Raw genomic sequence first — 15,732 nt, forward strand, 5'->3', positions numbered from 1 at the left:
GGAAAAAAATAGACCACAAAGAGAGTGGACATCAACTTAGATGTGACGTAACTATGTCACATCTAGATGTGTCCTAGACAAACCCTTAAAAAATTGTCCGCCAGTTTTCTTTCTTTTTTCCGGGAACGCGCGTATTCTATTTAAAACCACTACTATGGAGAGATTTTTTTACTCCATTATAGCCTCTTGTTTGATAGAGTTTCTCGCGTCTCGCTCTCTCACCCTCTCCATATCAAAACAAGATGACAGTGTCCACTCTATCTCTCTCGTCACCGGTGGTCACAGATCCGGCCGAATCCCGTCCGTTGCGGGAGGTGAGGAGGTGCAGCGTTGACATTGTCGCCGTCGGTGATGGAGGAAGCCGATGCGCACCGTCCTCTCGGAGCCGGCGCTGGCGCGGACGAAGATCCTCCGCGCCCTTGTTCGCTGCCGTCGTGTGGGCAGATCCCGCCCGCCCGCCTAAACGACATCTCGCCCACCTGAGGTATAACTTCTTGTACTGGTCCAGCTCCCCAGGTCGCTGCGTGCGGGTTTTCTTCTATGCGACTACTCCCCAGCTCCCCATGCATAGTAGCTATGGTTCGTCGGCTAGTCCAACATCACCTACTAGTACCATTATAGAGGAAATGCCACTCGAAAAGTTTTCCTGATTTATGCCTCACTGGAGGTATACATGTTGTTTCGACAAAAAGTACATGGTGGTTGTGCGGTCATTGTCCATATGGTGGTAGTACTATCACTGGTTTAGTTCCCATCAAGATAATTATGATGCTTCTGTTTGTTGGTGTACTTTTCATTAATTCTTATTGACAATTGAGATGTCGTTGCTAACCCTTTTTTATATTTTTGGAAACAGCGATGCGTGTCTCCATACCCGGGCATGTCTTCCTCAATTTTAGTGGAACTGCACAAAATTGGATGGCCATTGTTGTTCCACCTCACTGTCCTCTGCCACGTGGTTCTTCCTTCCTCGAGCTTGATTACCGAGAAGAAACAGACCACAGTGAGGATTTGTCGAACTTCATAGGTGCCTCACCCAAACTTGATGCCAAATGGATGATGCATCACCACGATGACCTATCGATGCTCATGGTTGCGCCTCATGGTTGCATCGGCTGGTGAAGCTGATCGATTTTCAATGAAAAACAAGTTGTCTTCCATCAGTGCTCTTTGCTTGTTATGCACAAAGATGATATCCTTTGTCAGTTCACCTTGGTTGCATTGGAGACGCAGTCGTCTTTCACGTTGGTGCAATTTTATCACACAATTGGCTATGAACCAAATGTTTCCTTGAAGAAGGATCGACGTTGGTACTAAGAGCATAAGTTTGTATTGATTTCTAAGCCTTCTCACAACTTTGTCTCTAGCTCCCCTGTAATTTTATTTGTCCAGCTATTAACTTTGATTTAAAAAATGGTGTGGACTAAAAACCCGGATGGACGTAGTAGCCCTCCATTTTTATTTACTCCGCATATTAGATTTGACTGAAGTCAAACTTTGTAATACTCTCAAACCTTTCCGATAATTATTGAAATTAAAATTCTTTATTTGTACACACTCTCACACGTTTCCGGTAATTTGGCGCATGTGTGGTTGTTCACTTAAGGGAGGGTAGTGTACACACGTGAAGGACAGCAAGTGCGACCAGGACGCGTGGGCGTGGATCATTAGTTCATCGCAAGTAGTACTAGTTTTCTTTACTGTACATTAAATAAAGAGTTTTGTTTCGTACTTACACAATTTAAAACGACTGTTATGTAGAGAATAAGAAAACCACTCCACTATATATTAGTCGTATACACGAGAGTACTATATGGACGTAGCTTCATTGACTTAGTGCGGCTGCCTTTGGATTTATGACATGTGGGCCCAAAATGTGGCTGGCTCACCTGTCATACAGCCAAAAGCAGGTGTAGTGAAGGCACCGGAGCTCAGTCTGTACTACAGTAGTATATATATAAGCGGGAGCCTCAGCGCTTGTTCGCTATGGTTTGCACTCTCCACACGCTCGCCGCACTACATATATGTTACACGCTGGAGGCTCAGCGTTCATTTGCTAGGGTTTGCTATATTCACAGTCTCTCACCCTCTCTTCACAAGATCTAAACAAGAATGTGTTGGCCTCTTGTCTCTCTCTCCCCCTCACAGCTGGTGAAGGAGGCGTCCGTATCCCGTCGCACCGGGAAGGGGTGGAGTGCAGCGTTCACTCTATCGCCTTCAGCGAGGGAGGCAATCCACTGCCGGCTGCGCTGTTCTCTTGCACCCAGCGCCTGTGCAGGAGGGCCACCGACCCCTTCTTCCTCGCTTCTGTACGTAGTGTGGGCAGATCCGGCCTCCCGCCGCAAGCCTTGCCACATCCCGACGACCCTAAGGTATAAGTTTCTTTGAAACTGTCGTTGCTCTAGCTGCATGTGGATCTTTTTCGATCTTTAGTCGAATCTAGGTCTTGGTTCAAAGAGGAAAGAAGGGTGCGGTGGGCTGGAGCAAGAATCTAGGACGTGGTTCAATGAGGAAAGGAGGGGCAGAAAGTAGTATAGACTGGCTATCCAGCCGCTTTGTATGTCAAAAAGGGAAAAAGGGGGTAACCCGGTACACACATCTGTAAGGAACCGATCTCTTTGTTGAAAAGGGAAAGAAACTGGGGAGTCGGGTAGTTTGTGCAGGACTAGATTTGCTGCCCTCACATAGGAAGAAGGTTCAAAGCAAACAAATATGGGACCAGCGCATATATGCTGCTTGGCTACATACTCTGCATCACCCATTTATATGTGTGGACGCACATGGTGCTGGCATGTCCCATACAACTATTTTGCTGTTGTTAATCTAAGACTGCCACCAGAACATTGAAGCAATGCCACTGTTAAAAGTAAATTACATTTTTTAACAAATGTTGTTTCAAGAGAATGTCTCTGTTAATATGAATCAATGCAAATGTTTTAGAAATGCTACTGTCATACTTTGTTTTCCATCCAAGACAAGTTAGATGCTTCTTTCTGTCACTGTTTGTTTCATCCTCCTTTATCGGCAAGTAATTGTTTCTTTCGGTGTTCTGGGAACAGGGGTCCCCAGACTTGCCTGCCTGCAGCCTGTGGTGTTGCTCAAGTGGGGGCCCAGCGCGGCCCATCTTCATCAGCACAAGCTCAAGAACCTCACCAGGGGCCAAGCCTCGCGGGGCGGACGACCGGAAGCTTCCTCAGAAGCAGCCTCATCAGGCAGGCTCGCAAGGAGGCGGAGAGATCAAGGCAAGGGGTACCTCACGAGGAACCCGTGACGCAAGCCATGACGACCTAGACCAGGCGGGCGCCAGGCGGGCGCCGGCCTGCGCAGTGTCCTTGTTTCCCCTTTGGTGCAAAGGGGGCAAGCACAGGCCAAGGCATCGGGCAAAGGTTACCATTCCGGTGCAACGAGACCAAGACCAGCAGAGCGACAGGACGGAGGTCACTGTGGAGCCCAAGACGCCGTCATCACCAGTACTTTTGGCAGCCGAAGACCACCTTTGGTCAGGATAACTTGTACTAGATGTTCCCCTTCAAAATGGCCAATTGTTGGCGCCCTTCCCACTCATTATTTTGGGAAGAGGCCCAGGGCCTCTATAAATAGAGCTAGCCACCACAGAGTAGAGGGATGGCCAGAGATCTGGTAGAACCCCAGCAGAGAGAGGGAGAGAGGCGACCGAACTCACCCTAGGAGTTCATCGCACCAGCTCAAGAACACCTCTCGTGAGGCTGTTCTTCCCTTGTACTGTTCCTCATCAGCCCCTGAGGCAATCCACCACACCACACACTGGAGTAGGGTATTACACCACAACGGTAGCCCGAACTAGTATAAACATTGTGTCCCTTGTATTGTTCGTCGTTTCCAGCTTAGATCACGCAAGGAGATTGAATGTAGATTGGTAGGGGAAACCTCAAGGGTCTGCCGGAACCTGAAATCCGACATTTGGCGCGCCAGGTAGGGGTGCGCCGGGCCCTTCCTCCTGACGACCCGCTCTCCCCCGACATCGCATCCCGCCCTCATGGCGGACAACGCGCCGCCTGCTCCAGCAACAGATGCCGACACTGGGGCCAGGGGGCTCCGGGCCTTGGCCCCTGCCTTGTGACAGGTGCAATGGCCGCGCAAGTTCAGGCCTGAGACACCACTGCGCTACGATGGCGCGACAGATCAGATGATTTTCCTACTGGCGTACGAGGAGGCCATCCTCCGAGCCGTGGGTGATGGCCAACTGGTTACCCATGGCCCTCACCGGCGTCCCACGCGCGTGGCTCCTCCACCTGCCGACGGCCTCTGTCACCTCCTGGGAGGAGCTGCGCGACCTCTTCCTCGCCCGTTTCGCCGCACCAGCGCCGCCCGTCGTCGCAGCTCTCCTGGGTGGCTCCCAGGCACCACCCTCGTGCCATCACGTCAAGTCATTCACCCACCGGATCAGCACCGCCTCCAAGCGCCAAGAAGCCCCCTCGGGCTGGGTGGCGCCCGAGGCTGATCTAACCTTCGAATCGGAGGACCACCCCTTCAACCCCATCGGTTCGGGCGCGCTGTCGATGCTGTGCACCCCCACCATCTGCCAAGTGGCCGTCACCAGGACCCTCATCGACGGTGATGCCGGCCTCAACGTGCTCTCAGTGGAGGCCTTTAGCCTCCTCCACGTGCCGCTGGAGCGGCTCCAACCTAGCAGGCCTTTCTCGGGCGTCGGAGCCGTTTCCACCGCCTCCTTGGGACAGATCCACCTCCCAGTGACCTTCGGCACCTGTGACAACTTCCGCACGGAGCTGGTCGACTTCGACATCTCCCCCATTGGCCTCCCCTACAACGCCATCCTCGGCTATCCGGCCTTGGCTCAATTCATGGCAGCAACTCACCCGACATACAACCTCATGAAGATGCCTGGAGCAGCGGCGTCCTCACCGTGTCAGGAGACACAAGGGATGCGCTGTAGGTGCTCCAGCTTGTTTTCAGGGCAGCCGCGGTGGCACAGCCCACTAGCACCGACGCCCTTGAGCCCAAGGGGGCTACGCCGGCTAAAAAGAAGTAGTTGTTCACCCAAGACAAGGCGGAAACAAAGCAGGTACCAGTCGATGTGGACGGGTTCACTTGCACCACATTCACCATAGGGGCCAACCTCGAGCCCGAGCAGGAGAAGGCCCTGATCAGGTTCCTGCGCGCGAACAAGAAGGTGTTCGCGTGGGATCCTGATAAGTTAGCAGGGGTCCCAAGGGAAGTGATTGAGCATCACCTCAATGTATGCCCCAATGTGCGCCCCGTGAAGCAGAAGGCAAGGCGGCAGTCTACTAAGAAACAGGCTTTCATCGTTGAAGAGACCCGGGAGCTAGAGGCGGCAGGAGTTATCCGCGAGGTCTGCTACCCTGATTGGTTGGCTAATCCGGTCGTTGTACCAAAAAGGGAGGAAAAGAGCGCATGTGCGTCGACTTCACCGACCTCAACAAGGCTTGCCCGCAGGATCCATTTCCGCTCCCCCGCGTTGATTAGATAGTCGACTCCACCGCAGAGTGTGACCTATTGTGCATCCCAGACGCCTTCTCGGGCTATCACCAGATCAAGATGGTGGTAGAAGACGTGGAGAAGACGGCTTTCCTGACCCCGTGTGGAGTGTACTGCTATACGTGCATGCTGTTTGGGTTGCACAACCCAGGCGCGACCTTTCAGCGGCTGATGCACATCGCCATAGGCCGGCAGCTCGGGAGGAACACTGAATCTTACGTCGATGACATTGTGGTGAAGTCTCGTGAAGCGAGAACCCTGATACAGGACCTGGAAGAAACCTTTGCGAGCCTCAACAAAGTGGACCTACGGCTCAACCCGGAGAAGTGCGTGTTTGGAGTCCCCTCGGGCAAGCTCCTGGGTTTCCTCGTATCCCACAGGGGCATCGAGGCCAACCGGGAGAAGGTTAAGGCAGTCGAAGACATGAGCCCGCCGAGGACCCTCAGAGAAATGCAGAGGCTCACCGGGCGTGTAACTGCACTGGGGTGCTTCATCTCCAAGCTGGGGGAACGAGCGCTGCCCTTCTTCAAGATGATGAAGAAAATGGGTCCCTTTGAATGGACTGAAGAGGCCGACAAGGCATTCCAGGACCTCAAGAGGTACCTTACCAGTCCACCAGTAATGGTAGCTCCGCGTCCTCGGCAGCCCCTGGTGCTCTACCCTGCGGCCACCCCCTACTCCGCTAGCGCAGCCCTGGTGGAGGTCAGGGAGGAGCACTGTGCCAAGGCCGCATCAACCGTCCGAACTGAAGCGAAGCAGAGCCAGGGGGGCCTCGCGAAGGCCGCAACCACAGACGGAAAGGAACAGCCGCAGCAGGAGAACGCACCCGGAGTAGGAGAGGCCTCTTCAGGCGACCAAGCACTGGGAGCTCCATCGTCTCAAGAGGTGCCTCGACCTCTGGAGGACGCAAGCTACGCTAGCACCCTCGACCTCGTCGAGCATCCCGTGTACTTCGTCAGCACGGTGCTACGGGACGCAAAGGCACGGTATCCCATGCCTCAAAAACTCCTCCTCGCACTACTAGTGGCCTCGCGCAAGCTACGCCACTACTTCCAAGGACATCCCATCAAAGTCGTCTCAGCATACCCCTTGGAAAGAGTGCTCAGGAGCCCCAACTCAGCTGGAAGGGTTGCTGAATGGAACATTGAACTACAGGCCTTTCATCTAGAATTCAGTACAACCAGAGTCATCAAGGGAGCAGCACTTGCGGATTTCGTGGCAGAATGGGCAGAAGCGCCGGGTCTCGAGGCAGGCGAAGACCGATCACTTTCCCCGGGAAGTGAAGCATCGGATGGTTGGGTCATGTACTTTGATGGGGCGTTCTCCCGACACGGTGCGGGAGCTGGCGCAGTGCTCGTATCCCCTACCCAGGACAAACTCTACTACGCTGTACAACTTTGCTTCCAGCACAGAGAAAAGGTCTCCAACAACATAGCGGAGTACGAAGGCCTAATAGCAGGCTTGAAGGCCGCGATTGCCTTAGGGGTGAAGCGCCTCGTCATCAAGGGCGATTCACAGCTCCTCGTCAACTTCCCCAACAAGATATACAAAGCCAAAGGATGAGCACATGGAAGCCTACCTCGTTGAGGTTGGCAAGATGGAGAAACAGTTCTGGGGGCTGGAGTTGCAGCATGTGCCTCGCGGCACCAATCAGGAAGCTGATGACATTGCCAAGAGGGCATCTAGGCGGCTGCCTCAGGAGCCTATCGTCTTCGAGGAGCACTCTTCAAACCCTCGGCGGTGCCGTCACTGTCGAGCACGGCGCAACCAAGGGAGGAGCTCCCTAACCCGCCTGCCTCAGGAGCCCCGGTCTGCGGCCCAGCCTCAGGGGCACGCCTGCTCCTGGTGTTAGTGCCTCAGGAAGGGTGTTGGATCCTGGAGCTCAAGAACTACCTGATGCATGGGACTCTGCCAGAGAGTGAGGAGGAAGCGGAGCGTGTGGCGCGGCAGGCCACGACTTATTGCATCAAGGACGGAGAGCTCTACAGGAAGCGACCAAATGACGTGTCAGTATGTTGCATCTCCCGAGAGCAAGGGAAGGAGCTACTGGCGGACATACATGGCGGAGACTGCGGGCACCACTCGTCATCACGAACCCTCGGCGGCAAGGCATTCCGTAGTAGATTCTACTGGCCCACGGTGCTCAACGATGCCGTTGAGCTTGTGAAGGCTTGCGAGGCCTGCCGGTTTCACGCTAAGCAGATCCATCAGCCTGCGGGGGGTCTACAGACCATACCCCTCTCATGGCCGTTCACAGTTTGGGGGCTGGATATTCTGGGCCTGTTTCCTCGGGCTCCAGGGGGCTATCGCTACCTCTACGTTGCCGTGGACAAATTCACCAAGTGGGCTGAGGTGGAAGTCGTCCGCACAATCCCGGCGGGCTCCGCGGTCAAATTCATCATTGGCCATGTGAGCCAATTTGGGGTGCCCAACCGCATCATCATCGACAATGGTTCGCAATTCACCAGTAATCTCTTCAAAATGTACTGTGCTAACCTTGGAACGCAGATATGCTACGCTTCGGTAGCACACCCCCGGAGCAACGGCCAGGCCGAGCGGGCCAACGCGGAGGTCCTGAGGGGCCTCAAAGCCAGGACCTTCAAGAAGAAGCTGGAGGCCTGTGGCAGGGGCTGGTACGACGAGCTCCAGTCCGTGCTGTGGTCAATCCGCACAACTGTGACCAAGCTGACTGGCGAGACCCCGTTCTTCCTCGTCTACGGAGCAGAGGCTGTTCTCCCTCATGAGGTCAGGCATCGCTCCGCACGGGTCTTGGCGTTCGACGAGATGCAGCAGGATGCCATGCGGGGGACAGATCTCGTGCTGGGGGAGGAACGCCGTCGAGAAGCCGTGCTGCGAGCGGCAAGGTATCAACAGGCGCTGCGACGATACTACTGCCGCAACATCCGCCCCAGAACTCTTGAGGTAGGGGATCTCGTGCTCAGATGGGTTCTCTCCAGGGAGGGGCTGCACAAGCTCTCTCCCATGTGGGAGGGCCCATTCAAGGTTGTTCATGCCTCCAGGCCTGGCTCCGCGCGCTTGGAGACCACGGTGGGGGTACCCATCCAGAATGGGTGGATCATTCAACATCTCCGGAGGTTCTATCCCTGAGCGAGGCCTAGCGCCTAGGAAAGGCCCGGTGCCTGTGAAGAAGGCGAATGCCTGTGAAGCTGCTGCATTTTGGGAAAGGCACGGTGCCTGTGAAGAAGGTGAATGCCTGTGAAGCTGCTGCGTTTTGGGAAAGGCCCGGTGCATGTGAAGAAGGCGAATGCCTGTGAAGCTGCTGTGTTTTGGGAAAGGCCCGGTGCTTGTGAAGAAGGCGAATGCCTGTGAAGCTGCTACGTTTTGGGAAAGGCCCGGTGCCTGTGAAGAAGGCAAATGCCTGTGAAGCTCGCCGCCCATGACAGTCTCACGTAATAATGAGTGGGGCTGCACATGCCCCGAAGTCTCCGGAGTGCCGCCCTCGGGCCTCAGGGGCTTCCACCTACGCCCAGTGGCAGCACTTAGCTCCACGCTGGTGAGAAGACGTCGAAGACTAGAATAGGTGCTGGACGCGGCTTTCCCATTTGCTTCCTGCAGTTGGCTTGTTTATTCCCGTTTGAAGTTTTATTGGAGTTGCTGACATTCGTGGCTTGTGACTCTTTATCTTTTTCACTCACTCGCCTCGTTTTCTCTCGCACAAGTCTCGCGAGTGAGGTTCGCGGGCGCCCTCGCGAGTGTTTTCTGCCCCGATCGTTTGGACCTTTCCTATCCGAGTCCTCTGCGGGAGCACCCCTCCCAGTCCGTGCCTCACGGGCATCGCAACACGAGCGCAGGGCCTGGGCCGATCGCGCCCACAACTAAGAACGAAAGTTACCCCTCCTATTGATCCTTGCAGGGCACAAAGCACACGGCGAGGCCGCGGCCTCGGGAGGTGAGGACCACATCAAGCGCCACCGAGCTAAAATGATCCCCACACATGGGTGCACGGCGTGGGAACGCAGCGCGGAAATAGCGGAAGCAACACGACGGTTAACAGCAGCAGTTCTAACACGCCCCCGCGGGGCCCTATACTACCTTTTATTTCTGCGCATGAAAAGAAGGAAAACAAAATGGGCGCCATTCATCATGCACCAGCCCACAGCGGAGGTTCGAGCTGCTCCTGGGGCTCAGGCGGATCCCTCCTCTCGCTTCACCGGGGCGCGACGGCGGGCTGACCCGCTACCTTCACCCAGGCGGGCGCGATGGCGCGGGGGCTGGTCGCGGCCACCGCTGGAGGAGCTGCTGCCGGAGAGGGAGTCGCCTTAGCTCAGCGAACCCCGAGCACCGCCTCCTGGACGCCCGTCGCCGTCTTCGTCCTGGTTAGTACCGGGGCTGGGCAGGCGGCCGCGGTCGTCGTCTTCGTGGCAGCACCCAGCACGGCGACCGTCTTCCCCAAACACTCTCACGTAGAGGGTGGCGTCGCCATCAAACTTGAAGTGCAGGGTGCACCACCGGCCCAGGCCGCGCGCGTGGGCAAATGTTTGCCAGCCGTGGGTCAGGGCCCCATTCCCAGAAACGGAGACCTCCAGCGAAGCCTAGGAGGCCCTGTTGCAGCAGTCGTCTGCCTGGAGCCAGAAGCCGCACCGGGCGCTGGCCGGCAGATCACCTACGAAGAAAACGGGGGAGCTGGAGCCGGGTGCTGCTTGGGTACACTGACCACACGATGAACTCCAGCAGCACCTCCGCAGAGCGAAAGCGTGGCCTAGGGGGGCGCACAACCACGGCGTGCCCCCCATCGGCGGCCGGGCGCTCACCACCGAGCAGGGAACCGCCTCCATGGACGCGGGAAGCCACTGCGGGGACCGTGGAATACTTGCGAGGGCGGCCTCGGCCGTGCTTGGCCGGGGGGGTCAGGCCCAGCCTGGGGGGCCTTTCCTTTCTCCACGGCCGAGAATCTCTTTGGAGCCATGGAATCGGCGAGTAGCCGAGAAGAAGAAAAGGAGCAGCAAGAAGGGACGGGCTAAGGGGACTCGCGCGGCCCCGCACTTATAGACGGAGGAGGCCAACCGTCGAGCACCACGATCGCAGGTAATCATGATCAGTTTCTCTGCATGCAGGGACTTATCAAGTCGTGCGGTCGCCGAAGCATCGTGGGGAAGTGCAGTCGCCCGCGTCCAATCAATCGCCACACGGCACCCAAGGCCACAGGCTGTTAGGGCCCACGGCGCTTCGCGCTTGCCCCTTCGCTTTCCTGCTAGGCCAAGCCCGGGCGCGCTTTGGGCCCGGGGGCTACTGCCGGCGTTCTGGGAACGGGGGTCCCCAGACTTGCCTTCCTGCGGCCTGTGGCGTGGCTCAATTGGGGGCCCAGCGCGGCCCATCTTCATCAGCACAAGCTCAAGACCCTCGTGAGGGGCCAAGCCTCGCGGGGCGGACGACCGGAAGCTTCCTCAGAAGCAGCCTCATCAGGCAGGCTCATGAGGAGGAGGAGAGATCAAGGCAGGGGGTACCTCACGAGGAACCCGTGACGCAAGCCATGACGACATAGACCAGGAGGGCGCCGGCCTGCGTAGTGTCCTTGTTTCCCCTTTGGTGCAAAGGGGGCAAGCACAGGCCAAGGCATGGGGCAAAGGTTACCATTCCGGTGCAATGAGACCAAGACCAACAGAGCGGCAGGACGGAGGTCACCGTGGAGCCAAGACGGTGTCATCACCAGTACTTTTGGCAGCCGAAGACCACCTTTGGTCAGGATAACTTGTACTAGATGTTCCCCTTCTAAATGGCCAATTGTTGGCGCCCTTCCCGCTCATTATTTTGGGAAGAGGCCCAGGGCCTCTATAAATAGAGCTAGCCACCACAGAGTAGAGGGACGGCTAGAGATCTGGCAGAACCCCAGCAGAGAGAGGGAGAGAGGCGACCGAACTCACCCTAGCAGTTCATCGCACCAGCTCATGAACACCTCTCGCGAGGCTGTTCTTCCCTTGTACCGTTCCTCATCAGCCCCTGAGGCAATCCACCACACCACACACTTGAGTAGGGTATTACACCACAACGGTGGCCCGAACCAGTATAAACCTTGTGTCCCTTGTGTTGTTCGTCGTTTCCAGCTTAGATCACGCGAGGAGATTGAACGTAGATCTATAGGGGAGAGATCTCCGCGTGCACCCCAGTGTTCGAACCTCAAGCGTCTGCCAGAACCCGAACACCGACAGTTTCCTTTGTTGCCTCTGTTAAAACAGGGGTATCGATTCAACTTGTTGCTATTGCGACATTTTGCTTCGCTACTTGAAACACTTATGTTTTAAGAGTGTTTTGTGCAGTTCAACTTGAATGTCACACCAGTGACTTTGCTTAATTTTGGTGGAACTGCACAAAAGGAGGTCGAGATTTGTTTCCAGTCTTCGTGGCGAGTTTTTTCAAATCTTGGTCTCAACCACATGATGTGTAGTGTGCTTTGAGATGCTGTGCTACTTGTTTTGGTACTGTTTTAAATAAATGTTGAATTGAAGCTATTGTATTGCTGTCTTTTCCCATTAAGTAGTGAACAAAAATGGGACCAACCGAGACATGATGCTTGTTGCTTTGTTACAACAAATTCAGCATCACCCCCTTTATAAGCCAGCAATTGATGCCACTCTCAGAATTAACTAGTGAATCTTATTTCAAAACTGCAAAACTTGTTAGGGATTGGCGGGATTACCATTTTTGTGGCCGCATGTTTCATCCTCCTTTATTAGCCAGTAATTGATTCCTTTTTTTCCTCTGTTTAAACAGGGATATCTATTCCAATTGTTGCTATTGTGACATTTTGCTTTGCTACGCAAAACACTGTTCTTGATTTCAGTGCAACTTCACAAAACGAGATTGGATTTCCTATTCGTGTTGGCAGATTCGTATTTTATCTTGTCCGTCTCATGAAAGGTCAGTACAGGCCTTCATCCACATGATTGTGCAGTGTGCTTTGAGATGTTGTGCTACTTGTATTGGTACTTTTTAAATAAGTGTTGAATTGAAGCTATTGTATTGCTGTCTTTTCCCATTAAGTAGTGAACAAAAATGGGACCAACCCAGACATGATGCTTGTTGCTTTGTTACAACAAACTCTGCATCACCCCCTTTATAAGTAGATGGAAGCACATACTGTTGTTGCGCCCACACTCCCCTGGAACTGTTTATGCTTTTCGTTAATCTAATGCCGCTGGTAAAATTAAGCAATGCCACTCTCAGAATTAATTAACTACTGAATCATAGTTCAAAATGTCAACACTTGTTAGGAATGGTACTATCCTGCTTTGTAGTTCTTTCTACATGTTTAACCAAAGTATTGTTAAGATAATGTCTATTAAAATGAATCAGTTGCATTGTTTTAGGAATGGTGCTTTTCTGCTTTGTCGTTCTTTATACATGTTGAATCAAGGCATTGTTAAGATAATGTCTCAGTCAATATGAATGAATCACACTGATGGAGAATTGCTACTCTCCTGCTTTGTTTCCCATTAAGATAAAGTAGATCAGTAGATGCTTTTCTTCTGGGAGTACAAGTCATCAACCATTTTTTCTCAGCAATTGTTTCCTTTATACCTATTGTTGCTTACAGGGATATCAAAATTAAAGCTCGGTTTTATTCCGACTTCGATTTTAGTTGAACTGCACAAAAGGAGCCAATGTGTAAGGCAAACTACTGCATTACTGGGTCAAGTTGGTCGTTCCACTTTGCAAAAACAAGCAGTCACTGGTTGCGCTACATTATAGAAGGAATGGCCGAGAAGCTTTACAGATTATTATTAGACAACGGTGACATGACTAGTCTGCAGAGACCATTGGTAATTTAACAACACATGGAGTGCCCTAGGCAAAAAGTGCCCAAACAAGTACAAGAAGCTACGACAGGACTCCATGATCATAGGCATTACATATTTTGAATGGGAAAAGCTTGTCAAAGTTTAATCATTGATGTTAGCAACAAGACGTTAGTTTAATATATTGGAATTGTTAAACGTTGTCAAAATTTGCTCATTGATGTTAGCCAAAAGACATGCATTTGATATTTTTGAGTGGCACGCCCTTGCTGTGAGCAGCGTTGAGTGTTTTTTCCTATTCCTGTGTTCAGTTTAGAAGTAAATAGTTACTCTGCTGAGATATTCCTTGTCAGCGTTCTGGGAACGGGGGTCCCCAGACTTGCCTGCCTGCGGCCAGCGGCGTGGCTCAAAGGGGGGGGGGGGCAGCACGGCCCATCTTCATCAACGCAGACCCAAGACCCTCGCGAGGGGCCAAGCCTCGCGGGGTGGACGACACGGAGCTTCCTCAGGCACGGCCTCATCAGGCTGGCTCGCGAGGAGGCGGAGAGATCAAGGCGGGGTACCTCACGTGGTGCCCGTGACGCAAGCCGTGACGACCAAGCACTACAAGAAATATGTCAACTTATGACCACCACTATTGGTCACTGAAAGGTCACAAATTTCCATTTATGACCTTTTTGTGACCAAAAACATAAGGTCAAAAGCTGGGCGTCGTAAACTGACTATAGCGACCTTTCTTCTGGAATGGTCGCAAACGTTTATGACCAAAATAAGTCCACTGTGGCGTTTTGGTCACTAGCAACCTCCCCAGGCCACGTAGGCATCCAGCGTGGCAAGCTGATGTGGCACAAGATTCAGCCTGGTCCAATTCAGTTTTCTACATGGGCCTAGCCCATTAATTTAGCCTTTCTATATTTTTTTCTATCAATTTTTGGTCAACTTCATGGGCCTGGCCCAACATTGCAGCCTTTTTTATTATTGGGCCTTGGCCTTTTCGTCTAAATAATTATAATTTCCTTTTTTTTATTAAATGGGTCCACCAGTCAGATGGGTCCCAGTTGTCAGGTTTGGGTCTGGTAAGTGAGTCCCATCTATCAGGCTCATATTCTTCATATTTCAACTAGTATTTAACTTGGCAGACAAAAGCACACATAATACTTCAAATAAGAGCAACCAGATCACGTTGCCAATACATATGACCATGTGTAATACAGTACTTTACAAGATCTACATGTGTAACGAGCTCTACAAGTGTGATACAATACTGCTTTACAAGAAAATGACGACATGCCGGACTCGCTGGACAACCATAGTCAAGGCTGGGAACAAACAAAACGGCAACATGGCTTCCTCTATCAGGGCTGCCGATGCTGCTCCTTCCCCGCCGCTGCCGCACAGGTGAATTTCCTGCACAAGTGAAATTGGACTGAATCTGTAAACTTATTTATACTCCTGGACTGTGTTTGGAATGAATTTGGAGTACAAGGAAACCAAAACAATATCTGGACTGTGTTTGGACTAAATTTGGAGTACTCCTGGAGTGAATTTGGACTGAATTTAACTGAAACAATGATTAGGACAATGAACAGTACACAAAACATTATAGTCCAGAACCATATGTGACGGACGGTACCCCAACATTACACAAAGGATGGTCAATGATCAAGACTAGTGTGCAATGATATATACCTTTGGTGACCGGGCTAGAATAATGGACCATAGCCTGAGGATCACGAAGTTCGTCGTCTTGACGTACTCGTGCACCTTCTTCATGATGTGTTGTGCCTCCACTATACTCTCCATCGTCATCTTGTCCGAGGACTTGTCGATGATCACCTCTGAGCATATCTCACCTATCTTTCTCTGCTTGGCCCGGACCATCGTGCCCACCGCTAGTAGCAAGGATGCTGCCAGTGCATAACCGACCCACTCGCTGCAATAGAAAAGATGAAACTTGCATATTATTCCAAGTCCCATTTTCAACTTGAGTACACACAAATATGTAACCAGGATTCAATGAAAATGATGCTTATAATCTTAATGATGCACTAAGCAGACTAATGGAAATATATATGGGAGGTATTTAGAAACATGTTTAATGGAAATATCCAGCTTGGAGATATTCAGAAGCATGATAGTCATAAGCATGCTGAATTAATCACATTTTTGTTCTAAAAAATGGAGAGAATAGATGTGCCTCATGAGTAATCCTATGAGATAACTAGAAGAAAAACAGTGAAGGGAATCTGTAGTATAATTCGTTCGGAACAATACTCAAGCCAGTCAGGTTAAGCAACATATGCATGAGTTTCATCTTTAGGATTAATAGAACAGGACAGATAAATTAATGTTTTTCTGAAACTATAAGAGACATAGCAGCACACATAATGTAACTATTCAAGTTTTCAACTATAAGAGACTATAGACTGTCAGTTATAGAACTCTGTATCAGGTAGGCAGTAAGCATGCTTAAAAATCACAT

The 15,732-nt window shown here is 52.2% G+C and overlaps 1 protein-coding gene across 1 annotated transcript in view; it reads right to left on the reverse strand.

The window, feature by feature from the left end:
* LOC125535098 overlaps nt 1-15,300 on the reverse strand; it is a 30,324-nt gene extending 15,024 nt beyond the window's left edge. The window contains exons 1-2 of the mRNA XM_048698148.1: nt 14,940-15,300; nt 14,582-14,657 (exon numbers count right to left, since the gene is read on the reverse strand). Coding sequence (XP_048554105.1) covers nt 14,582-14,657; nt 14,940-15,227 — 364 coding nt within the window. The 5' untranslated portion in view covers nt 15,228-15,300. The remainder of the gene's footprint in view (nt 1-14,581; nt 14,658-14,939) is intronic.
* Between the last annotated feature and the right edge of the window lie 432 nt (nt 15,301-15,732).

This window comes from Triticum urartu, chromosome 2, assembly GCF_003073215.2.
Source record: "Triticum urartu cultivar G1812 chromosome 2, Tu2.1, whole genome shotgun sequence".
In the NCBI taxonomy this organism is placed as follows: Eukaryota; Viridiplantae; Streptophyta; class Magnoliopsida; order Poales; family Poaceae; genus Triticum; species Triticum urartu.